The 27,406-nt window shown below is 40.7% G+C and overlaps 1 protein-coding gene across 2 annotated transcripts; it reads right to left on the reverse strand.

Annotated features, from left to right (window-relative positions):
• Window positions 1-3,219: 3,219 nt before the first annotated feature.
• Esd (esterase D) lies at window positions 3,220-25,666 on the reverse strand. Of its 2 annotated transcripts, XM_028877657.2 has the most exons (10): window positions 25,581-25,653; window positions 22,434-22,482; window positions 20,572-20,646; window positions 17,743-17,831; window positions 15,153-15,251; window positions 14,242-14,366; window positions 9,107-9,226; window positions 7,754-7,852; window positions 6,905-7,072; window positions 3,220-3,388 (listed from the first exon to the last, which is right to left on the reverse strand). In XM_028877657.2, the coding sequence occupies exons 3-10, from the start codon at window positions 20,637-20,639 to the stop codon at window positions 3,308-3,310; spliced, it is 849 nt and encodes a 282-aa protein (XP_028733490.1). In that variant the 5' UTR covers window positions 20,640-20,646; window positions 22,434-22,482; window positions 25,581-25,653; the 3' UTR covers window positions 3,220-3,307. The 2 variants fall into 2 exon arrangements, with proteins under 2 accessions (XP_028733490.1, XP_028733491.1); XM_028877658.2 differs by lacking the exon at window positions 22,434-22,482 and having other exon boundaries at window positions 25,581-25,666.
• Window positions 25,667-27,406: the final 1,740 nt, after the last annotated feature.

Genomic DNA, 27,406 nt, shown 5'->3' on the forward strand with positions numbered 1-27,406 from the left:
TCTCAAAGTCATTAACTGCTGTAGTTCTTCATCTAGAGGTAGGAACCTGTGAGATTTCTCCCATCTGCTTTAGGATGTCACCTGGCCTTGTTATGTCTAACTAAAAGACACAATCTGGCAGCTGACTATTGCTTCTTAGATGAGGTGAGTTTTCATCCAACATAATGCAGGGCATCAGTGTGAAATTCATTTGCCTTTTTTTCTTTTTAACCTGATTCTGTCGCATGGCTTCTAGAGCATGCCAACTTAGTATTGCAAGATCATTTTTTAGCTGTTGCTTACAATAAAGCCATTTAGATGGGTTCTTTAGGGAGTGTGTGGGTGTGTGTGTGTTGGGTAGTTGAAATTCCTTTTACGTTTAGGCATTAAGCATCAACACGAAACTGTCCCTGCAGGCTAGGATTACCACACATAAAGGCGAGTTCCAATGTCCTGGATACCTGGACATCTGTAACGGCCACTTGGGCTGTAACTGGCCTTTACCTCCTTCGTTGCCGTTACATTATGTCAGCAACTGTTAACATTTATGTTTTGCCCGTGTCCTGCCAATAACAAACAAAAAAGCCTGTTTCTTCATAATGACATATCGTTAGTCCCTGTTATTCAGTGTCGTTACCCAGTTTTTGAGATGCTAAGTCCCTGACTGAGTTTAAGTGAAATCTGGTGGCCCCTCAGTAAGTCAGATGGCATTAGAGACAAAACTCTGAGAGCTGGAGTTGGAGCTGTGGCCAGACCTACCTCTGCTCACCCTCAGTTCCTTACAGCTGCCCAGTGCATGGCCAGCATGCTTAAGCTGCCTTACCATCACAAAAGCCAATTCATTTATTTAAAAAAAAAATCCAAGAATTTGTGTCCTACTCACTCTGCTTCTCGGGTTAAAGCCTCAACTCATAGAAAGTCACTCAGAAGCTAATCACTAGCAGGCAAGGGACTTGTGGATTAAATGGTTTTATCAGAGGTAACAGGGTTGGAATCATTTCGTGTGGAGTTCATTCTAGGACTCGACCTGTTCTCCTATTCAGTTGTGCTAATTTCTCGTGTATTTACACTTGTATCTAGCGTGGCCAGTGCTGTGAGGTTGACAGGATCTGGAGTCATCTAAGAGACAAGCCTCCAGGTCCCTGTGAGGGAGTTCCCTAGATTAGATTGACCAAGCAGGGAAAACGACCTGGGTGGCACTGTGCCCTGGGCTGAGGTCCTGGACAGCACACAAAGGAGAAAGCATGCTGAGAACTAGTAATATCTCTCTGCTTCTTGACTGTGGACTGCCCACCTGCCCCACAAGTCCCCTCTGCCGTGATGTCCATGTGACCATGGATTATTCTGTCGAATGGTGAGCCCCCAGTCTTTTTTTTAGGGTATTTCATCACAGCAAGGAAGAAAGGAACCGAGACATCTCAATGGCACTAATTTCCAAAGAATCTGCTGTGTCTTCTTCGATCATCACTTACTATGCGTTCTGAGTGCATGTGGAACCTGTGCTGTTTAGTCAGGTTTTTGTCACCTCGACACAAGCTAGAGTTATCTGGCACGAGGGAGCCTCAAATGAGAAAATGTCACCATCGGGTTGGCCCACAGGCAGGTCTGTGAGGCATTCTCTTGACTGATGTGTGACAGCCTGTCCCACTGGGGGTCTGCCACTCTTGGGCAGATGGTCCTAGGTTGTGTAAGGCTGGCCAAGTCATAGGTAGCACCCTCCATGGTCTCTGCTTGAGTTCTGTTCCTGGGTAATTCCTGCCCCGACTTCCCTTCATGAACAATTGAAAGCTGAATAAACCCTCTCCTCCCCAAGTTGCTCTTGGTCATGGTGTATATCACAGCAAACTAGGACATTTATTTATTTTTTTAATCCCTAAAACTGAGGCTAGGGAAAAGAGCTTTTAGTAAAGTGCTTGTCTCACATGCATGAAGACGGAAGTTCAATCCCCAGAAGTCATTTAAAAATGCCCAGCGTGGTGATGGGCAGGGAATTCTAAAACCGAAGAGGCAAAGCGGGGGAATCCCACAGAGGCTAGCCTGTTTTGTGAGCTCCAGGCCAATAAAAGATCCTATCTCAAAGGAGATGGGCAACACTCCTGAGATCATGCCTGAGGTAGTCTTTGGGTATTCACAAACATGCACACACATACACGCACAAACACACAAACTTGAAAAAATATACTCACACACGAAAAATCCTAAAACTGCTATGAAAAAGAACTTGGGGTATATTTTACAGCTATAGAATTTAACCTTTCTTAGCTTGTGCTATAGGCAAGTCCTTGGGGGCATTTTCTTGAACAATTGATGTGGCTGAAGGCCCAGCCACAGTGGGCAGCCTGGGCTGGTGGTCCTGAGTACTCTAAAAAAGCAGGCTAAGCAAGCCATGCAGAGCAAGCCAGTAAAGAGCACTCCTCCAGTACCCGCCTCAGTGATGGACTACGATGTGGAAGTGTAGGATGAGATAAACTCTCGCCGCCTCAGGTTGCTTTTGGTCATGGAGAAGGCAAACTAGGACAGAACCTTTGTGTTAACAGAAAAACCCAAGACTGTTAAAGCAGTCAGGCTCCATAGCATGTTCCAAAAAGCTGTCTAGGAAGTTCTTCCGGGGGCATGTGGTTCTTACAGAGACCAAGCATCTTTCTCTGTGAACTCACCAAGTTAAAGGTCTCCGTAACTAAGGGAAAGTATTTGTTTACAGTAGCATACAATTTACTTAGTCCCCTTACTTAGCTTTTTTTCAGGTTGGGTCTCCTTATATAATCTTGAGACTCAACAAACTCTAAGATAGTATTAGCAATGCATTCAGCTCAACAGGTAAGAAAAATCTTGCTGGACTGGAGCTGAGGAAGGCTGCTGCAGACAGCTGTGTGATGGTGTACACTTACTTAAGTCTCCTGGGCCTACTTCCCTGTCCTGTTAGTGATGAGTCATCAAATGCCTTCTAAAAGTCAAGTCCTTGATGGACAGGAGAGAAAAATGCACACAGTGAAGAGAGCCAGTGGCCTCAGAGGCCTAGAGTCTGGAATGGTGAGAAATTTGTGCTGAATTCCTTTCAAATCCTCTGCTGTAACTCCAACAAACTGTATTCATGACTTGAGCCTATTTAACAGGGATTTCCAAATGACTCCGAAAAACTGTCAGGCTTTAAAGTCCTATGTGAATACTGGTAAAATAACAATTTCAATCAGAAAAGTGATTTATTTATCAGAAAAGTGATTCAACTGCAGAAGGATGATCTTTTGAGAAGAAATCCAAATCTTTTACTCAGCAATTCTGTGTATTTCAGTGTTTCTAATCCTGTTGAGATTCTTCTGTCTGGAGCTTCTCATGCGTTCAGGTATTTTGCATGATGTCTGATGTGGTCAGTGATGAAGGTCGCAATGAAGTAGTAGCTGTGATCATAACCCTAGAAGACAAGATGAGACACTGATCTACCATTCAGAAACGCCAACATTAAGTGTCTCTCTCGGGAGTCATTCCAACTCTCCTGTCATTTAATTTGCTGGTACATGGTCCAAGTATTTTAAGTCAGTTTCAGTCAAGGTTGTCATCCTTGTACCTTATTTAAAAAGCAGCAAAATATGAAGGGAAATCGAGCACTCTGCATATCCTAGTTTCTAAATGTTGCTGTGAGTACATAAAGGGAGGTGATGACATGGTAATTAAATATGCAAACAAGACCAGTGGCCACACTCACAAGATGAAGCAGAGTCAGGTTAGAAACACAGGCAAGGCGTGTTAATTCTTAGAACTAGCACACTGACATAAAAAGAATACACCTGTTAAAGGACAAAGGAAGTACACACCAACAATACGGAGAGAGAACACAGCAATGCCTGACAGCTTTAATACCGGTCAAGAAGTCAACCATGGGCGTCACACATCAAGCTAGGAGGACCCCCTCTGGTCTGGGGAGGTGGGTGAGCGGGTCAAGTGCCTGCTTTCCAAGCACGAGGACCTGAGTTCAGTCCCTAACCACAAGGAAAAACAAGCGACCACGCGAGTGTGTGGAGACTGTACTTACAGAATTCCAGTGTGAGGGCGCTGAATCGCTGGAGCTGCTGCTGGTCAGCCAGAGTGGCTTAGCTGGCTTCCCAGAGCAGTGGAGATCTTTTTGTCCGTTTTTAAAAGGTGACAGGATTATCTGAGGCATGACACCCGATGGTCACCTTTAGTTTGGTTTATTAAGCAGCTTGTGCAATTACCTATATTTAGCGACACTTGAAGGGCCCTTTCTTCTCTACTCCAAAGTTTAAATGGAAAAACACTGAGTAGGAAAGGGCGGCTCTGGGAACGTAAACACATTCTTTTGGTCTTCGGCCAGCTCTCAGAAGGGAAGCAGTGCTCCCCACACTATGGATATCTCATCAAAAGGCAGCGCTTTCCTCTGCACTGTCGAGACCCAATTAGAAAAGCTCGGGTTGGCCTCAAGTTAATGAAGAAGACTCTTGAGAGACCTTCCTTTGCTTATTTAACAGTCCCAGGGTCTAGGTGCTAGATAATGACCTTACACACAGAGACACAGAGATGGGTAAAGGTCAAAACAGGCCCCAAATCTTCAAAAAGGCCCCAGACTTGAGCAGAGAGGGTGGCCTTCCCTTTTTCTCTTTTCCAAGAAGGGAATGATGTTTCCTTAGCCTTAGGCCACTGAACTTTCTCACGTTGTGACTTCAGTAATAAAACCAGGACAATTAAGGTCCTACTTTGTCAGAATCAGTCTCCACACACTGTCAACTTAGATGCCACAAAGCCCCAGATTAAAAACCATATCAAATAAAGAAATATCCTCATGAACTAGTCCTTGCCTCTCAAGCAATCTTTCCTGACAACTGACAAAACATAAATAGAAACTGAGAACATGTGACATGACAAGACATACAATGAAGACAGCATGCGTGGGACTGTGGTCATTTTTGTCTTTCTTTTTATATAAAACTTGTTTTTTCAGCTTAATTTTTTTCCTAACTCCTTTCCACAAAGAGATAGTTATACTCATAATCAAATCAAGCAAGTGATTAAACAATAACAAACAATCCATAGCAAAAATAAAAAAACCTAACCAATAAACTACCTCTCAGACCTAAATCAGGAAGCTGAGTAGGTATCTGCAAGTGGCCGCTCTGTGGTCCCTGAGCTGTGTCCACTCAGCTGATCCAGGCTGTGCAGTTGGTTATTCTTCCTGCCTTTGCAGGGGAGGAAAATAAATGAAAAGATCGTGCCTCACCCCAAGACTGTGACTGGTGATCTTAGGAAGTTCCTATGTTTTTAGAAGAATTTACTCTTCTGTCTTAGGCCCTCCCAAGGGAGCTACATGCATTTCTTCATTGCTTGGGATACATTTAGGCACTTTAGAAATTAATACACTGGTTTATGGTTTTCCCCTAACAACATCGTCCATGTTCTAACTCTAGGCTGTTGTTTTAACAAACTCCAGATATTTTCAGACTCTGTGGGCCAGAAGCTTCGTCTACAGAAAAATCAGAATTCCCTGGCCCAGCCTCAGGGGAAGCAGACAAGGCATCCAGCAGCACGCTAAGGCCAAGCAGTGAAGGTCATTGGACAAGAGAGGAATTGGTGTTCACTTCCAGCTATACCTGATGTAGTTCAACGTGGCGCCAAACTTATGACCAAACTGGAATTGGGGTTTCTCAGGTGGGCTATTGAACTAAATGCCACCTGTGATGGGAAATGTTCAAATAAACCTAAAAATGCTATTACTTAAGGATGAAATACACACACACACACACCCCTAATATATGGGGATAAATTTGTGTGTGCATACACACACACACACACACAAATATACATTTTAATGTATTCCACCTGATCAAAGCACCCTGCAAACGGAATTAGTAATTCTGTGTAAGCTAGAGAGGCCACATGTCATGCCTAGTTTCTCCTTGTGCTGGCTCTGATTCATCCCTTTGCTCTTCAGAAGAATAGCACATTGCCTAGAAACGCTAGAAAGACAGGACAGAAATTGTGGCTGTGATCTTGTTTAAGAGTCCTGGTTCCACCACACATTATGACCTCAGATAAGAAATTTATAACAATTCTCTATAAAAGGAGAGTGCATAAAAACAACCACATTTGCTAGTATGAAGACTGCAGGTGAGTTAATGCTTTGAAAGCATGGTGTGAACTGTAGTGGACCACACTGCACATTGGCTAGATTTATCTGAGCATTTATCATCAGTTATACTTTAGTAGACATGTCTGACACATTACCTTTAAGCTTTAACAAGTTTTTTTTTTTTTATAAATCATGATCATATATGGTTTTCAGCGTTCATTTTTCATCTTAAAATGAATGCTTTGTTTACATTATATTCTGAATCTTGTGAGTATTTTTAAGAAGTAAAAGTAAAATATCTAAAACTAGAGCAGCACGAAAAGGTGAAGAGTGGACAGTCAGAAGTATTTCAGAAGTGTGCAGGTTAACTGCACATCCCTCTTACAGTACTAGATCCCCAGCAGCACATTAGCAAGGAGAAGCAGGAACAGCATGTGCTTTTAAGAGACAATGCTCAGTCTCCCTCCAGGCCACGGGGAGTACATGATGCCTGGCAAAGGGAGAGGCGGGCCACACTCTAGAGGAACAGTGGTGTACCTGTAAGTAAAGACACACCCAATGGTGTGGGAGACTAAGGACCATCCAAGCCTTAAACTTCTTGTTTTTGACTGCTCGACAAGGGGCAAAATTGCGCTTATTTTTCACTGCCAAAAGCTTTCCTATTTAACTCAAATTTGGCCTTAGGTGTCACAAATTTCACTTCAGAAACCTTAATGGAATTAAAAACTCTTATTACCAGTATCATCCTGTGTCCTCAAATACCTAAAATAAAAGTTAAGAAAATTGTACATAATCTTGTTTTTTAAAAGCTTTGCTATTTAGGTCAAACTAAGGTTTCCTAATACTTGCCTCTTGTAGCCTAAAAACAACAGGGATTTTCTTTTCTGTGCAGGCAGCTATGAAGTTATCAGGGAGTAACTGCCCATTTGAAAGAAACTCGTCATCTTTTCCTTGATCAATTAATATGTCAATCTGGGAGCCTGAATAGGACTTCACGAGACAGGTTGCATCATATGCCTGTAAAAAGAAGAAACACTGAAAAGTTAAAGGTGTTCAGAAAGATATTTTCCAGAATATATTGAACTAGAACCAAAATTAAACTTAAAAGTATTTTAACTTTTAGTCTAAGTCAGCCAGACATCCAATTTAAATTTCTATAAAATTAATTTAGAGGTAATGGTAACTTAGAAATAGAAAAGCAATCACTGCAGAGAAAGTAGCTTCAGGACAACTTCCATGGTTCAGAACAACTAAAAACCAAGGTTACTATTACATGTCTGTCCCTGGGCATCTGGGGATTGGCTGTGGAACCCTCCTCCCAAGGACATCAACACCAGCAAAGCTTTAGTAACTTGTATGAAACAGCAATGTCTGCATATAACCCACACACACCCTCCTGAGTACTTGAAATTACCTCTAGATTACTCCAGTATCTGCTATAGTATCAAGGTGGGGTAGCAGAGAATAAAGACAATGAAAAAAGGTCTGAACATGTAACTCCAAAATCAAAGCTTCTTTTGGTTTAATCTACAGATACAGAACCCATAAGCATGGAGGAGTAACTATACAATACTCAAAATATGATTATGTGGTACACACACACACACACACACACACACACACACACACACACACACACACACACAAATGAACTTGGAAACTTAAGAATAAGTATAGAAAGAGTAGTCCATCACCTACCTTCCATTTACTTTGATCTGGTCCCAAATATCCATTAAAAGCTTTTTTGCCCCAAGGACAGAGCACTGGGTTGCAAATTGGAGCAAATGCTGACACAGACTTCAGAGACAAAAGAAGTTTAAAAATAAGTTATATGTTGCTAATCAAATACGAATGCTTGGAACTTACAACTCCGACGTAACACAAAAATCTTGCATCTGTGGCTCTTCATACTACAGCTCTGTATAATCTATTTCAAAAACTCACAAACTGAAGTGCTTAATGCAAAGCATGCCTTAGAAGTCAATTTAGGTGCAAACAAAAGTCTGTGTTCAGAGTTTCTACTCTTTATTCCCACTGACGATCTGTAATGATCTCAACACTGATGTTTCCCTTAGTGAAACTCATTAAGTGAGGCATTTCTCTTAAGCCACACACACAGCCTTCTGTTCTGACAACGCTGAGTCTCTGCAGGCCAACAGTGCATGTCTCAGCTCTAGAGTTATCTAATGTACAGTTCACATGACTACTCATATTTTTAAAAGACAAAAAAATTAAGTTCATAAAATGTTTCAGTTTACTCTCTACCTTAGACAATGCATTCGCTGACTCCCTGTATAAAGACTGAAAACTAGACCCTTATGCTCTAGAATGTTCTGAAACTGCTACGATCGCGTCTGCATTCTCGGCAGCATGCCTAAAATGACTTTCCAGAGGGAAGGAAACAGGTGGAACCCATCAAGATGCCAAGCGCCCTGTGTGTTAAAACATGCACCCCACTTTTAACACACTTCGTTTCAGTTGCTGAGTTTAGAATTTCAGTTGTGGGTTTTCAGCCTTGTCTCATTAAAAGAAAAGAATATCCACAATTTTAAATAAAGCGGGGTGGGAGGTAGGGGGCTGGGCATGGGGATGCTGAGAGATGTTTTTCCACCAAGTTGCATTTCAGCCCTCATTCAGAGGATTAAGAATTCTAAAATATGAATGTTCTCTACTGTAGGCAATCAAATTCAGCATTACAGAGATGTTTCTCAAGTTAAAGCAATGATATACAGATAGTGTCACATAATAACACTAATCAAGGCAAACAATCCTGAGGAAAAATATGTTCAAAAGTATAGCCTGAAAAAGAGCAATAATAATATAAGCTATCATTTCTAGCACTTCTGTCAGGCCAAGGAGAACCATTCTGACGGAATTCCTATGTTTATAACCCTACAGCATCAAGTTTAATGTCTTCTGCTTACCTCCTGAAACCCCCAACCCCAAAAATATTTAATTCCTGATTCGAAGGCCATTTCAAAATTTCAGTCTTTCAAAGTTTTCATTATTCTCCAGAAGTATTTTTATCAATGAAGCTTATTGTTATCTTACTTTGTATTTTCCAGGATTTTTCAAAGCACAAACCAGAGCTCCGTGGCCTCCCATGGAATGACCAAAAATAGACATCCTCTGTGGGTCCACTGGGAAATTGGCATTTATGAGTTGTGGAAGCTAGAAAGAATGTAATAATATGATAAAGAGTTCAGAGGAAATGTTAGATTTTTTCCAAAGTCATATATAGTGGCACACTCAGTACTTCAAAAGCACAGTGGTATAGTGGCTTGGACTGGTGCAGATTAAAAGAAAAAAACCCTCAGGTGGACAATGGTAACTAATACGTCACTGAAAAACATGTGTGCAGATGTTTTATAAAATCAAAGGACAAAGCTAAGAAGATGATAGAGAAAAATGTTTGAAACATTCTAACCCCGCCCCCATGTTTATTTATTTAGTGTATGTCCCTACACATGTGCACTGTGTACACTTATGGAGTTCACAGGACAACTGTGGTAGTCCAGCCCTCTCCTTCCAATTGGGTTCTAGGTATAGAATTCAGCAAATGCTGTTAATATTATCAGGAACGAGTATTTTATAGAGGAAAATTATGCAGGAAGATAACGGTAATATTTATTATAGTAAAAAGAATTTTCAAAATACAAACGTCTTACATTAAGAAAAAGTATAAAGCACATGGAAGATTATGAAATCATTAAAATTAGAATAATACTGAAAAATACTTATAAAATACAGCTAACTTAGCAGGTCAGTGGTGGCGCACGCCTTTAATCTCAGCACTTGGGAGACAGAGGCAAGCCGATCTCTGTGAGTTCGAGGCTAGCCTGGGCTACAGAGTGAGTTCCAGGAAAGGCGCAAAGCTACACAGAGAAACCCTGTCTCGAAAAACCAAAAACCAAACCAAAACAACAACAACAATACAGCTAACTTAAATAGGATGAAGTCTTATAATAACATAATCTGAAAGTACATGAGACCAGAAGTACACACAGCCAAAGACAGCCAAAGCCTTAAGACATATGCTTCCAAGTGAAAAGGTCAATAGCACGAAGTGTGACCATCCAGCATATGTGACTACTGAGTGGCTGTCATCCTCAAGTCAGCATTCCATGAGGGCTGCTGGCTTGCAACAGTTCCCAACCTGCAGGTCGCCACCACCTGGGTCGGGGTGTGTCAAGGACCATTGAAAACCACAGAGATTTACATTATAATTCATAACAGTAGCAAAATTACAGTTATGAAGTAGAATTGAAAATCATTTTATGGTTGGGGGTCACCACAACATGAGGAACTGTATTAAAGGGTCTCAGCATTAGAAAGGTTGAGAACCATTGCTCTAGAGAGAAGAAACTCAACCCCAAATGTATTTGTTTGAATTCCACTGGGACACTGAATACTCACAAATCTAGTTTTACAGGTTTGAACTGGATATGCAAATCACACCTCCCCCACCACTACAGAAAGTCACATGAAACATTACAGGTAGGGAGGGAACTCAAAACCTATCCTACCAAAAAAGAAATCCTGACCCATGATACATTTAAAATGACTATTTGACTTTATTTTTACATTTTAAACATCTTCTCTCCTGCACATAAATATTCCTAAATTGTCTTTTGTTAGGATTTCCATTGCTCAAGTAGCTTTATGATTGCTCTGTGTTCCAATTGGTTTCTATACCAGTTCTATTCTACTGTATTTTCCCTATACACCATCCATAGACGCACCATCCATAGATGCGCCATCTATAGATGTACCATCCACAGATGCACCATCCATAGATGCATCATCCATAGATGCACCATCCATAGATGATGCACCATCCATAGATGATGCACCATCCATAGATGATGCGCCATCCATAGATGATACACCATCCATAGATGCATCATCCATAGATGTACCATCCATAGATGATGCACCATCCACAGGTGCGCCATCTCATTCCTACCTTGTTCCCTCTCTCTTTTTACTTTTTAACTATAACATCTGGTAGCTTGAAAAATCTTTAATCCCTGTGGGATCTTAGCAATATCCCAATGCCCCCATTCCTTCCTCCTCTGCTCAAACACGAAATCCTATTTCTTAGCCTATTTCCTCTACAGCCGTAACTTTAGTACTAAATTCTTGGTATACTCAAGAATTTACCTTTGTTCCCTTATGACTCAAATACTAAAGTTAAAGAGACGACCAACTATATTTGCACAGTGGGCCTATCTAACATTTGTAGCTGCTTCTGAAGTGAATAATATTCTTGGGGATTATGCCTGGTGCCCTAAGCATGTGGTCTGAGAGTTTAGCCACAGAACTACATCTCAATCTACTGTGGAGGAGAGATACCTCAATCCTATTATAACATTGTCCTTTTTAAACCTTGCAAATACATCCAATGAAAGAATATAATCCAACCTATGAAGTAACCATAGGAACATAAATTCCAATGCGCAGAAATACGAGACACGTAATCAAGGCAGTATGACACCTGAAAACCCAAACCAAAACAAAAAAAACCAAACAATTCCACCATAGTGGATTCCAATCAGAGTGATTTAGATAGAATCTCAGAAAAAAAGTTCAAGAAGATAGCTGTAAGAATGTTTAACAAAATCCAGAGAACACAAACTAAACAAATTAAAAAATATACAAATGAAACAAGGAAATATATATATACAAATGAAACAAGGAAATCAATACAGGATATGGAAGAGGAATTCAATAAAAGGAAATTTACTGAGATAAAATCCAGTTGAAAATTTAAAATGAAAAGCTCCTGATTAAATAAAAGAAACTAGTAGGAAGCCTCACCTGCAGAATAAAGTTTATGAAAGACAGAACATTAGAGATAGAAAATGATATAAATGAGTCTGAACATTCAGACATTGATAAAGACAAAACAAACAAGATCTCTGGAACACAACTAAAAAGCTAAACTTATGAATCATGGGACTATAGAAAAACTTCAAACGTAAATAATACAGCCAATAAAGCCATATAGAAAAGTCCTAAGTCTAGGGATTCATCCAGGGAGCATTCAGAATATCAACAGACAAGACCAGAAAAGCACCTCCCATTTATATCATCATTGACACTGAGGACAGAACAGGAAGCACTGAAAACAGCAAAAAGAAGCACCAGTCACACAAAAACCATCGTAATACATCAGATTTCTCAGCAGAACCCTGAAATTTGGAAGAGCATGGAGCATTATATTGCAAGCACCGAAAGAACAGCCAACTCATATTACTATACCCAGCCAAACTATCCTTCATAATTAAAGAAAAAACATCCATGATAAACAATTTATTTATTTATTTTGAGGTGAGGTTTCTCTGTGTAGTCCTGGCTGTCCTGGAACTCACTCTGTAGACCAGGCTGGCCTCCAACTCAGAGATCCACCTGCCTCTGCCTACTGAGTGCTGGGATTAAAGGCATGCGCCACCACTGCCCAAGTCATGCTAAACAATTTGAAGAATTGATGTCTACTATAGAGGATACATTAAAGAATCTACATACTGAAGAGAAATAAACACATTCATGAGGCTACAGTAAAGAATAAGTCATGCTACAACAGTGGATAAACAAATGAAGAACAAGAAAACAGCAATAACTGATACACAGTGTTCAATTAAAAAGTGCTCTAAGCTAGTGATGAGGGTAAAGGCACTTGCCTTTAAGCCTGACAACTGAGCCTGACAACCTGACAATTCTGAGCCTGAATCCTGGACCACACAGTAGTCAGTATATCACAGAGACACCTGCATGTCAATATTTATGCAGTACTATTCACAATACCTAAATTATGGAATCAAACTAGGTGTCCATCAACAGAAAAGCGAGTAACAAAGGGGCTGGAGAGATGGCTCAGTGGTTAATAGCACTTGATTGCTCTTTATGAGGTCCTGAGTTCAGTTCCCAGCAACTATATGGTGGCTCACAACCATCTGTATTGAGATCAGACTCCTTCTTCTGATGTGCATGAAGACAGAGCACTCATATACATAAAATACTAAATAAATAAATCTTTAAAAAATGGGTAACAAAAATGTGGTACATATATACAGAATTGTATTCAGCCATGAAGAATGAAATTATGTCATTTGCAAGAAAATTGATATAACTGGAGATTAATTAACATGTTAAGCAAATTAAATTAGACAAATCTTGTTTTCTCTCATTTGTGGATCCTAGATTCTATATAGATACATAAAATCATTTATGTGTATATGACATGAAAGAAGCAAGCAGGGTGTCCAAGTGCCACATGATTTTGTCATCTACAGAGTTCACACTTAAGAATGGCATAGCCAGGAAAACACACACACACACAGACACACACAAAGTTTAAGTAAGTTGGCTGTTTTGTTGGGCTGTATTCCCAGCTGTCCTAGGACATGTGCGGCCATATGCTGCAGGTTGGCATGTCTGACAGAGGAATAATTAGCAGTAAGGGAGCAGTGAGGTTAAGGGGTTGTGTGTGGGGTATTGCTTGCATGAAAATGCTGAAACCTTTATAATGTACAATGAACATATGCTAAGAGGAAAAAAACATGCCAATAAAAAAACCAAATAAATAAAATTTTAAAAGTTCAGAATATACCAAAACATAATTGCTATCTAGAGCGTAAAAATTGGTGCTGGAGTGTGCCTTAGTGGTAAAGTTCTTGTCTAGTAGGCATGAGATCCTGAGTTTGACCCCAACACTAAAAACAACAAACAACTCACCACAAACTATATATGACTAAGATTTCAACTGTTTCTGAGTTTTTATGATATATGGGATAAAACTCAGGAAAATGCATACATTGCCAATCAACATTATTAAAAGCTAAGCTTTGCCACTTACCCTTTCTAATCAAGCCCTTGCTTACTACATAAGACACCTAAATGAACCAGCTCCAGAATATGAAGGGCTGTTTCACGTGCTATTTTCTGAGATAACCTGGGAAATGTGCACAGATCTGAATATAATCATAAAAATCCTTGAGTCTACACTTACAGGTAACTTAAACTGTGGCAACTATAATATTAGCAGATCTTAGGGTTTTCCCTAAATTAAAATTGGTTTTCCAGTGCCATTCCTATATTAAAATTTTCAGGTTTGGAAGGGCTTCATATCTAAAACCAAACTCTCAGTGGTCATCAGTTAATAATTACAAGACAAATCAAATTACCTCCTCGGTTACATAAGAATACATTCTGTAATTAGTTTTCCAGGGATCTTCAGTGGCATCCACGTAAAACCCAGCACCAGTACCGAAGTCCCAGCTGTCATCTTCTCCTTTAATATTGCAGCCACCTAGCAAGGAAAAGGTTACACTTTCACCCACTCCACAGTAAGTCCCCAAGTTTAGCGACAGTTTTAGTAATGTATAGTGGCACCTGCCTATACTCTCAGCTCTTGGGAAGCTGAGATAGGGTACTTACTCATCAGTCAGCCTGTCAGCCTAGGCTACCTAGTAAGATGGCCCCCACCGCACACACTGGTAGCTGAATATGTGCATCCACACACAATGGCGCTTTCATGAAACATTGTGAACTCTCTTCCACTTTTTAAGATACATTATGGGATTCAACTTTCTGGGTCCTTTCTCCTTGAATGATACATGCCACTTGCTCTGGCCAATGAGGTGAGAGGAAATGACCTTCCAACTGGAGAATTCAGGAGGCAAGGTAAGCTACCTAGAATCCTACAGATTCTGAAAACATGCATCTTTATTATGTTACAAGAGATTCATGTGCACTTTACTTTCCAGGACTGTGTTGCGATGCTTTCCCTCACGGCCCTCCTTGACTACTGACACTTCTATAATTCTATTCACCACTATGATCTTGAGGAGACAGATGTCAACGTTAAAAATCACTATCTTGAGCTGAAAATGTCTCCTAATGTCCTTTGGAATTATTTCATCCTGTTTCCCCAATCTGCTCCCAGTATGGTATTTTAGAGTCACGATGTCGCTTGAATGACCAAAAGGACAATGACATCGAGAACCCGGGAGGAAGTGTATAACGGGTATTATTCTACTTAGAGTTTAGACTGAGATTGAGATGTTTATAAGCATTTTGACGGAACACTACTTACGGGGGCTGGTATCTGGAGCAATGACAACAAGACCGTGTTCTGAGGCAGCTTGCTGAAAGCCAGACTTTGAGATGAAATTTTGTTCTGTGCAAGTCAAACCTGAAGATGAAAAAGGTTGTTATGGCAACTACTCTGCCAGTAATATTTTATTACACAGAAAATCAGCTAGCTTAGTATTGTTAGGTACGTACTGACGGAGAGTGGCCAAGTAAACTAGCAATGATGCCGAGTTGAACCTAACACAGCAGCCCATTTCCAAAGGTCACTGCTAAATATCTGAATATTAGCAAAAATGAAGCTTACTGAAAAGCACAAGCTACAAATTAACTATAAAATGTTTATAGATATTAGCCCACAAGAGAATAGATTAAGTCTACTCATAAACAGTATTAATTAAATTAATAAGAGACAAAGTTACAAGTAACATTAAAGATTTTGCATTAGACAAGATTGTGTCCCAACTCTTTCACTTGAAAATTACAGACAGAACTGACTGCCTGTTCCTCATAGGAAGATCATATATGACCATGTGTAATGCCCTTTACATGGTACCTTGGACACAGTAAGGATTCAAGCAATCAGGACTTAATTTCTAAGATCTATCTTCAGCATCTAACTAAGGTAACATCCTGTCGCTTGATGTAAACAAACAGACGGTATGCATTGTTAGATTTCAATTCTGATCTGAGTTAACAGTCTCTAACCAAAGAATAAGACTTTCCTTACTGGCTCACTACAAGTAAAGAGCAGAAAAAGCATAGGTCTGCACTGACTCAGAAAACTGTATGTGATCTTGGACAGTATTTAGCTTCTCTAGAACTGACTTCTTTGAATTACATGATTTCTGAGACATCTTTAGTTGTACAATGTTTTCTAACCAAGTATCTAATTTTATTGCTATTGCTATTGGCATGTCTAATATATTTTAAAGGAAATTGAAATTTGTGGTGGTTTGAATGAGAATTGTCCCCAAAGGTTTAAGCATTTGAGCACTTAGTCCCCAGGAGATGACACAGTCTGGGTATGGGAGGCACGGAGGTCCTTGTGCTCACCAGAGGAACCAGGAATGTTAAACACACCAGATTCTCTCTTCAAAGGGAGGGATGTAGAACCTGTTTTCTACCAGAAGGCCGGGAGTGGATGTGGTTAAAAGCCTGTTGACCTTTGCATTGTCTGTGTGGCTGAGACCACACCAGATCCTTCTCCAGATATGAGTTTGTTTTTCTCAATCTATAGAACCTATCTTTATGGAAGATGTCACACAAAGAGTTTCAATGTAGTCATGTCTTAAGCTTTATTGGGCACACAGGATAGAGTTAATTATCACCAGCAATTATTTTACCAAATTGCGCTGTGGTTACATATGCCTAAGATAAACTATTCGTGGTCAGACTCTCAAAGTTAGAACCAACACTGGCTACTGAGTCGTGTTGAACTGAATTTCCTTCTTGCTTCCCTTGGATCGACACTGCTGGCCGTGTTTGCAGAGGTGCCCCACATTTGGGGAAGTTTAAGAGCTACTAGATAGAGGAAGTACATCATTGGGAATGGGCTTTGAGAGCAGAGACTTGCCCTACCTCCAGCTTGATTTCTCTGCTTTATGCATTGAGTTGAGGATGTGAACTTAGCTTCCTGTGTCTGCCACATACCACGCTGCTTACTGCCATGCTTCCCTCTGTGACGGACTGCTAACCTCTGAACCGTAAACCCAAATAAACTCTTCCTTCTGAGTTGTTTCTGGCCATGCTATTTTAACCACAGCCACAGAAAGTAACTAATAGAGAAAGGCTTTCTTTATGTGTTAAAATACAATTTCCACTTAAATTTTAAGACAAAATGTTTATTTTCTTGTGCATATTAACTCTCCCTGCCTGTTCTATCGTCTGATTCAGAAAACCACCCATGGGCAAAGAATCACTGTGTTCTTCGAACTCCTTAAACCGCTGCAGTGAAGCTCTATGAAGTTCAGTATTCAGAGCACATCTAGGAAGCTACTTGTCTGTCATTTCTAATGCATCTATCCTGTGTTCCAGTTCCATTTAATATTGTTTTGTCTGACTGCTATAGAGTCTTTGCAAACTCCAGAAATGCTTGGGCAGGTACAAATTATGTACAAGTTTCCCAAATCCTTACTGAGTACTGAACTTTATGTTCTCAGCTAAGTTACTTGGTCTAATTGAAAAGGAAATAAAACTGTAATTCTGTAAGTCTGAAATTAGTCTCAAGATAAAGTTACAAAATGGAATATGACAGCCTTTAGAAATTTGAAAGCATTTGTTTTAATACTTTTTAATTATGTGTGTATGTGTGCCCACATGGGAGTGTGGGAACCTGTACCCTCAGAATCCAGCAGATGGCATTAGACACCTGCATCTGTAGTTACAGGAAGTCGAGAGCTGCTTGACATGGGTTCTAAAAGCCAAATGTGGGTCCTCTACTAGAGCAGCAGTACATGCTCTAAACCACTGAGCCATCTCTCCAGCCCTGTCCGAAGATTTTATAAATGACTCAAGAAGTAAGTAGGTAAGTAGGTCACAATAAAAAGGCAAGACAAAAATTCCTTTATGAAATTCCAAAGTCAAATACATACCAGACAGCCAGTAGAGTGCAGGGCACTTTCCACTCTCTGCCTGTGGTGGTAGGTAGACAGCAAATTTCATTTTACATTTCAGCTCAACACTGCAATTTTAACAACCACAAAGTATTAATGCTCTTCATTAATCAGGACAGACACTAAATTTAGCGATTTATAAAAAGGAAGAATATACAGTAAAGAATTTTTTAAATGTGATTTAATATTCAAAGTACCAACATTTAAGAAATATACTTTACTCCTTAAAAAAAGATGATGCCTGCTTAGTATCCTGATCTATTCCTCAGCCTGAGCCTATGCTTTGAGGCTGAATAAGTTCCAAAACATTCAATGTAATTCTCAATGTAGCATTTCTATTAATAAGTCTTTATTTCTAATGAGATATGACATACCAAAGCAACTTCTAGAAGAAATGAATTCCAATAACATGGCTCTTCAGTTCTATGTCTGCTTCTGGGCACTAAAATGTACCACATCCCTAACCTCCTCTGTCGTCACCAATACTTCATCAGAGCTACTCTGACTGCAACTAGGTAGCTTTGCCTCCTGATCCCTTGTCTTCGGCTCTCACTCTAGTCCTCACTAGAAGCATGCTGCCCAGCTGTTGCCAGAAAAGAGCACACAGAAACTGTCTTCATTCTCTCCACATACATGATGTGTGGCCAGGTGTAGGCTCATCCTTCAGAATTTAAGGCACTACCACCGTCTCCTTGATTCTGGTATGGCTCATGAACTAACCTCTATCTTCAGAAAAAAATGTCAATCCATTTTCTCCTCTAACTGTTTAGAAATTTTCTGTGTTCCCAATGCTCTTCACAGCATTGTGGTGTTATCTTCCGTTGTGCCGGATAACCTTTTCAATCTGACAACTTCAACCATTCAGCTGAAGAATTCTAGAATTAACCCTCACGGTGAGCTAGTACACATCACCGTACCTGTGTAGTGGTCAGGATAGCTCGTGAGAGTCAGCTTTCTCCTTCCACCATATGGGTTCTGGGGTGTGGTGGTTTGAATAAGAATGCACCCCCACACACTGACTCATATGTTTGAAAGCTTAGGCATGAGGGAGTGACGTATTTGAAAGGATTAAGTGGTGTGCCCTTGTGGAGAAAGTGTTTCACTGGGGGCAGGCTTTGAAGTTTCAAAGTCTCTGCCTCTGTCTCTGCCTATGGCTCAGGGTACAGCTTTCAACTACTTCTCCAGCCCCATGCCTGCCTCCTGCCATGCTTCCCGCCATGATGATAATGGACTAGATCTTTCAAACTGTAAGCAAGTCCCCAATTAAATGCTTTCTTTATAAGAGTTGCCGTGGTCATGGTGTCTCTTCACAGCAACAGAACAGTGACCAAGACATGGAGAACAAAGAATTCAGGTGGTTGGGAATGATGGCAAGTGCCTTTACCTACTGAGCCATCTCGCCAGCCCTACAAGCATTTCTTTCTTCTTTGTATGAACACAATTGTATTTTTCAAGCTCCTTAATACAGCTGTTGGGTTTCTTGGACTGGTTTTCTAATTTTCTTTACTATTTTTGCCTTATACTACTTTCTAAAAAATTCAATTGAGCTTTGCCATCTCTGTTATCAAATTTTGATTTCTGGGTGCTTTGACCTTGGGTATTTTTAATAACACTGTCCACTAGGGTTTGAGCCAGTAATTCTCTTATGCCTGTGACATTTGAACCTGTGTTTTGCAGTCTACTCCCCCAGTGCCTTTTCCTTTTTACTCCCAGAATATGCATCTTTCAAACTGGAGACTTTACTCAAACATCTCGATCTTTAGTCATCTACTACTAGTTCACAGTGAAACACTAGATGTATGGTTTAAAACAGTATGCCTGGTGAGACTCTTAATCACTGTCTCAGTGAGTAGACAATTTTATTAAAGGGTCTCCTTCATAGCATCTGTTCTCCTGGCGCAGTCCAATTCCCAAGAAGAAAAGTCTAACCCCTCAAATTTGGAAGCCACTGGGAAAACTTCAGTGTGCCAGTTCCTCTTGTATCCACTTGCATTATTTTATCCTTCACTAACTGTGTTTGGAATTCCCTAGTGTCTTCCTTCCCTGGATAACAAAGCTTCAATCTTTGGCCAAAGCTAGAAAAGCAGCAATCTGACTACATAGAATGTTGACACGGTTGAGAGTTCTTTGATTTTTTAAAATAAACTTCCAACTCATCATCCTGTCCCTCTTCTCCATTTTTATCTTTTCAGTATTGCCAGTACTTCTTAGGAATTTATATAAATCACGTCACTTCTCAGTTTAGAATTTAGTTTTCTAGGCTTTGCTAAGCTAGGTAGTATGTGACTTTCTGCATTTATGCATCTAAAATATTGTTCTTAGCGCCTGTCCTCTGCTTCTTTGTCTCTGTACGTGTGTATGTGTGTGTGTGTGTGTGTGTGTGTGTGTGTGTGTGTGTGTGTATATGTGTGTTTAATGCATTTACCTAAGACATATTAGTCAATTTCAGAAGGTGGTAGAGGCAAATATGTCTGTTAAAGTTGCCAATTTAATCAAGTCTAGGTTTCTTTGTTATATTAAAAGACCCACACAGAAGATGTTCTCTGAATTTTTAATGGCAACACAGATGGTTTTCCAGAAAACTTTAGAGAACCATCAAGCCAAACCTTGAAGATAGTCCGAAGGCTCTCCTCTATCTCACAGCACCCAAGCCACAAGCTTGGTGAAATTTTCTGGTGAAATTTTCAGATATACAGTGGGGGTGGGGCAGAGAAAGCAGGTTTATCAGTGGGAGTTTTGTTCAAAACTACAACAAAACACATCATAAAACTGAATGAGAGGTATCTACAATTGTATCTTAATGCTTACCTGTTATGTTCGAAAACCTTCTGGAGGCCTCCGAAGCACCGGTTGCTGGAAATCTCTTTCAATGCCATTCTTCTCCTGTAGATGAAAATGAACCCCATTCATTCTAAAGGCTTTTTACTGCCTGAAAACCTTGAAACAGAACTGTTCTCGGATCAACTATCCAAACACAACTTCACCCTCACACATGTGCTATCCACACTTGTTTCTAGAAAATGTCAAAATTGGTATATTATCAGTGAGGTTTGTTGTCATTACTTTCATGGAATGTCTCACATTCTTTCAAGACAGATCCTAGGTTATTAAATAATTTAGAAAATTACTGAACACTTCCAGCAATCATAGGCATTTTTATATGCTGAGGCACTTTTATATGCACATCAATTACTCACCCTATGAGTTTTTGCAAGAAAGTGGCAAGGTAGTTTAGTTTGATCAACATTTCTCCTTCCAAACAAATCAACAAGCAACCATAAGCTGTTAGCTGTGAATTAAGGGATAGCTTGCTGTCAGGAATTTTGAAGCATGGCAATTAATTCCTTTTCTCTGCAATGAATCTGTTTGGTTTTCACGTGAAGATAAATTTAAACATATATAAATATATTACCTTTCAACAGAAAATGCATGGAAAAAACCTGGAAAATCATTTTTTTATCATAAATACCTATTATACAGAGAGGAATCAACCGGCTCTGCCGTGTACCTCTCACAGAAAGATGTCCTTGCCATCCCTAGAAGCACTGCATTCGAATATAAAGTGCTGGGTCTTACACAGCACCGTCAGACCCCAGAGACATGTGCTAGCACTCTGGTGGTCTTCGCAGTGACGTAACTGGGTACTCACTGGGTGCTAGTCCAGGCTGCTCTTAGATGTGCAACATGAGCTTGGAAACGTCTTTGCACACTTCTAAATGAGAGTAATTTCAACCCTGTCTTTAAATCCAGATACTTGGTTGTACACTGGAGAACTGTGATTTGAACTCTAGTGGGCTGACTTCAGAGATGCTACTCTTAGAGGCTCTGTGGTCCTGCTGCCTAGAGGATCATGGAACTTTCTGTTTTCTTTTCTCTTAAAAAAAAAAAACAACAACATATTCCAGACGAACCAAATCTATAGGATCAAGCTAGTTACACACAGAGAAAGTACCCTTTGTTCATAGATAGCTTGGTTTTTAACTTACAAAATTTTAACTCTTAAAAGACAAAGTATTTCATAACATGTTACTATTCTATATAAATTTCAGTTATTCTCACTCATGTTCCTAAAACATTAACATTAGAGTCAGACAGTATACATACATTTTATACACATATGAATGAGACTGAAGAATACAATTTATTTGCTAAATTTTTCTACAGTGAAATCTTGTTCCCTTAAGTCTAGCAGAAACTACATCTGCTTCCTTAAAACGTGACACACTGAGCACATATCTAGTACCTAAAAGGCACCTAATAACTGTTGTGATTTGTAGAACGGATGAATAATTTTTTTGAACTTCTTGACTTTTTGTATCATTTCAAACTGTTACTCACTTATCTGAATAAGCATTTTATTTCCTCTGCTCTTTGACTGTGGCTGAATTCTAAATCAGAACTTTTTACTTGACCAGAAGAAACATGGTTAAAACTGTTCTTAAAAAACTTAGTAGAATGCAAAAAAAAAAAAAAAAAAAGAAAAGAAAAAACCCTTAAATTTTCTCCTAATATTTGTTTTATGAATTCAATTTTAAATCAAGTAAACAAGTGATTATATATTAGGTGACTATATTTTTCAATAAAACTCTCCTGTGTGAAAAATAACAACTGTTTTAAACCACATTATCATCATTTTTAACTGAGCCACAAGCAATGAAACATCAATTTACCCGTCCAGTCGCTACTTGTCCTTCCTGTCTGCACCAAAGGGCAGTGGATCTAAAGGAGAAACGGTTGTGATCAGGACATATGTTACCACAGCACGGGTCACCCAGAGCTTATACACACGGATGTATTCTCAACAGAGATATCTATCGAGGGAGGTGATTGTTGACCTGGGAAATACAGCTGATGGCACAAATACCTCAACCCCCTCGTCTACCTCAGTACAGACATGGTCGCACAGAGAGAGGTTAGCCAAGGACATGTGACATACATGACAGCGATCCTGTGAGGAGGGCTGAAAATGCAAGCACACGCATAGCTGGAGAGGAAGGCCGTCACTCAGCGAGACCTTTCACAGAGACATCTGCAAAGCTCAGTGAGATCCTTCAATCTTTAAAACCGTGAGGCCAAACACCAAAGGGTTTTATTAAAAGAGAGGGAAGATGATGGTGATCAGCCACTTATCAAATTTAGGACTGAAAGGGAAAGTAAGCAAGTCACCTTCTCCTCTTCACCTCCTAAAAGAGAGTGTCATGCAGGCACTACACGAGGCATTCGGGGAGAAGGCATTGTTGCTGTGGGAGAGGACAGATCCACAGATGTAGTGCCCTAAAGATCTTCCAGTGGGATGAAGTGTGGAGGAAGAAGACAATAATAATGATGGGACTGAGCCTGTGCAATCAACTCTGACTACTGTGTGATTATGTCTTAGTTTTTATAAAAAGTTTGTAAAAATCAAAAACAGAAAAAAGCTGATAAAATAAGAATGTAACACGTTTTACACAATTGTATAATGTTAAATAGTTCTAAAAACTACAGAATTTATAAAATAAAAAGTTCAAGTATGCTAAGGTTGATTTATTATTGACTAAGATATTTTAAATGAATTTAGTGTAGCTCGTTTGTGAAATCTATGAACATATCCTAAGCTTTTGGGGTCACTTACATTCATCCACTGATTCACACCAGAACAACTCTTGACTTGTAAGCTCCATTTACACTAAGTATTCTTTTACTGGCATTCTATTTTTTTTTTAATCTTATAGACCATATTTTACCGTACCTTCTTTATGTGTAGATGTACAATTAGTTACCACTGTGTTAGAATTTCCTACCATATTCTATACATTGTATATGTCCACAGTCCAAGAACCATCTCGGCTTGCATAAGCTTATTCTGGGATGCTCACACAAGAACGACGAATCCTCTCAATAATGCATTTCTCAGGACCAATCCTAGATGTTAAGCAATGTATGACTGTATCTATTTGCCATAAAGCTTAGTCAGGGTTTGTCAATGAACACACACTTTTCCTGCATCACAATGAGTATGCACTTTCTGCTGCTTTGTGTGTGTGGGTATGTGGGTGTGTGTGTAGGGGGGGACCTCATAGTAACAACCACCATGTCTTTACTCAAAGCCTCTCCTGGCCTCTGTATCTCCCCTCCCCAAGTCCCCCCTGTCCTTGATCTCTTCATACACATTCTCCCTAATTCACATTCCTTAAATTTCAACTATAGTTTCTGGGTTGAAAAATCTAAATCTGCCTTTTTATGTTTGAATTTTTAAGCCTTAGTGCCAGAATTGCTGGGTCCTTCTGCGCCTTCTTTCTGTAGATGCACAAGTAGTTACCATTGCCTACCATATTCTATACATTGTACATGTGCCTAGTCATAGGACCATCGAGGCTTGCATAAGCTCACTCTGGGATGCTCACACATGGGTAAGCCCTCTTAAGAATACACTTCTCAGGACCTAGCCTAGTTGTTAGGCAAGGTATGACTGTATTTGCCACAAGGCTTAGGGTTTGGTCAAGGAACTTTGACAATGAACACACACTTTTGCTGCTTCACAATGAGTAGACACTTTCTGTTGCTTTGGGGGGCCAGGGCACAGACTCATAGTACTGAGCACCAGTTCTTTACTCAAAGCCTCTCCTGGCCAAAAACTCTATTTCAAGCACGCACCCCCCCTCAATGTGCCCATGCCCCTTTCCTTGATCTCTTCACATACTTTCCTCCTAACTCACATTCCCTAAATTTCAACTAGTTTCTGGTTGAAAAATTGAAATCTGCCTTTTTATCTTCACATTTTTAAGCATTAATGCCAGAATTGCTAGGTTCTTCTATCACTAGCTAGTAAAACTCAACACATTTAAAATTAAACTCAGGTCGCTCATCTTCAAGCCAACTTTTCTTTTTGTCTTGTTTCCAGACCCTTGCCTGAATAGCCTCACTTACATTTGAAATGTCTCAAAGTTTAACTTTAAAAATTCCCACAATCAAGTCGGACTTGGTTGTGCATGCTTTTAATCCAGCAGCTGGGAGGCAGAGCCAGGTGAATCTCTGTGTTCAAGGTCAGCATGGTCTACAAAGTGAGTCCCAGGACCGGCAGAGAAATTACAAAATATATATATAAATGAAAATAATAAATAAATCCCACCATCACCGTGGCAATTATATATAGCTACTAGATAATTAAAAACTTAGTCTACTTTCTTACTAGTATGTCCCACTACAAACAGTACCGTTACAGGAGTCTGGGTTTTCATTCATGTAACTTCTCAATGGATGCCTTTAACTAGCTCATCTTTAGGCCTAACACGGCCTACACAAAAGTGGTAGTAAATTTTATTAATTTTCAAAAAAACAGTAAATGCCATCTTTCTGATGACCCAACCAGAAATGACCTATTGAGGACAGCATACACCTGAACTGTTACCACTTAGGCTCCAGCTCCGGGGTGCACGGCCTCCCGCGCGCTCCCGACGGCACCTCAGGGTGAAGGGTCGCCGGGGGCCCCAGTGGCGTCGCCAGCAGCCCAGGAGGGGTCCCGGGATAGAAAGCTTTTCTGCAAGCTGTGCATTCGCAACACGCTGCTCTAACGGGCGCTCCACCACCAACCCGAGCTCCCCAGCCAGCCAGCCAGCCTGCCGCCCCAGGTCACACATTGTTTCCAGTTCCCCAAAGTTAATGCGATTAGCAGGCCCGGCGGGACAGAGGCCAGCCCTGCCGCCGCGGGACGGCGCAGGAATCGTCACCACTCTCGCGCCGCCGCCACCACCGCCGCCGCACGTCTAGGCGTCTGCGGACCGCTGCCCCAGACCCGGGCGGTGCAGCATGCCTGGGGCTCGCCCTTTACTCCATCTTACCTCGGGTAGAGACAGCTCCGGGGGAGACGGAACAGCAGAAAAGAAGGGTGGACCTTTTAACAGGTCCGCCTCGAGACCCGCCCCTCTGGCCCCGCCCGCAGACGATGACCCACCCCGCCGTCCCCCCCCTAGACCCGCCCTTCGGGGCGGGCCCCACGCCGAGGCTCCGCCTCCAGGACACGCCCCCTCTCCTGTCCGTTCTCTTTCTGGGTCTTCCTCACGGCCCCGCCCCCAAGGCCCTCCCCTTTTCCCCCTTGCAGGCCGCCCTCCCGGGCTGCTCGCGTTCTGAGGCCCCGCCCTCAGGGCGCGCGCTCTTCAAGCCTCCGCCCCCCGCCCCCCTCGGACCCGCCCCTCCTCTACAAGGCCATTCCCGGCAGCCTTTTCGCGGGTTAAGTCTTTTTTTTTCCATCGCGCTCGTCAGGGTTAGCCAAAGTGTGTTGGCGGTGACGTTGGACCTCTAGACCTCTGCAGCGCGCCTGCCTCAGATGCTTTCGGAAGGCAACCAGGGCATGAGGCTCTAGTACACCAGCGGGCCTGCCCCGGTGTACTTGTGGTTTATGTGAAACTTCAGTTGTTTAGAAACCTGGGCAAAATTTCAAATTCCCACCCTTGACTTCAGTGCACTTACTTAACTAGGAGCTTCCAGAGGGTGACACACAGTAACTCAATCAATGCCCATTTTTCTTCCCTCAATAAAAGTTGAACTGTTTCAGAGTTGCTGGTTAATCATTTACAGCAGATTTCTACTTCATCCAATTTAACTAGCAAGTGTACTTTGTTCAGAAAATTAAACATTACAAGTACTTTTTAAAATCAGTATTTAGGCCGGGCGGTGGTGGCGCACGCCTTTAATCCCAGCACTCGGGAGGCAGAGCCAGGCGGATCTCTATGAGTTCGAGGCCAGCCTGGGCTACCAAGTGAGCTCCAAAAAAGGCACAAAGCTACACAGAGAAACCTTGTCTCGAAAAACCAAAAAAAAAAAAAAAAAAAAAAAAAAAAAAAAAAAAAAAAAAAAATCAGTATTTAGGCTGCTAGGTTGTGGATACTATATAGTATACAATCTGAGAGTTTGCCTGGCTCATGAGCATGCAACCTGCGCGTTTGTAATAGAATGGTCGGTCAGAAAGACCTAGTGTCTGCTCTGTGTACAGGTTCTTTAGTTTTGCTCGGGGACCTGCAGATTCCTGAAATATGGATGAGCTGCTATGCAGCTTTTCTGTGTCATGTGACTCAGGTACACTTATGTACCTGTTTAGTGTTTAATAAAAGAATATTATTTTGAGAAAGCATTAAGGTGAATTTTAAAATTTATTATTATTATTATTACTTGAGACAGGGTCTTAAATGTAATTCTGGCTAGCTTAGAACTTGCTATGGAGATAAGGTGCCAACCTTGAACTCAGAAATCCACCTGCTTCTTTCTCCCCAGTGTTGGAATTAAAGGCATACACTACCACCCCCAGCTTAATTACTTTTAGATGTAATTACTGAAAAGGTAATTATCTTCAAACTGAGTCTCGCAACCAAAACAATAAAAGAATGCCCAAGTCTGCAGGTTCTTTCTAATTGTTAACTGTTTAAACAAAGTTAAAGGATGTTCAATTAATAAGTTGAGGTACAGACTAATTTTCTTAAAGGAGTCTTGTATTCACATGAGGTAATAGTAATCACAATGACATTTCTTTTCAGTTGGCGTGAAATTATACTACATCAAAACTCCTATTTTCTAGACTATTAAGAGTATATATTATTTGGGCATGAAAGGAAAGTAAGCTGAATCAAAAAGTAATGTTGATATTTCTGATAATGAAAATGAGTGAATATTA

This window comes from Peromyscus leucopus, chromosome 9 (genome assembly GCF_004664715.2).
Source record: "Peromyscus leucopus breed LL Stock chromosome 9, UCI_PerLeu_2.1, whole genome shotgun sequence".
Classification (NCBI taxonomy): domain Eukaryota; kingdom Metazoa; phylum Chordata; class Mammalia; order Rodentia; family Cricetidae; genus Peromyscus; species Peromyscus leucopus.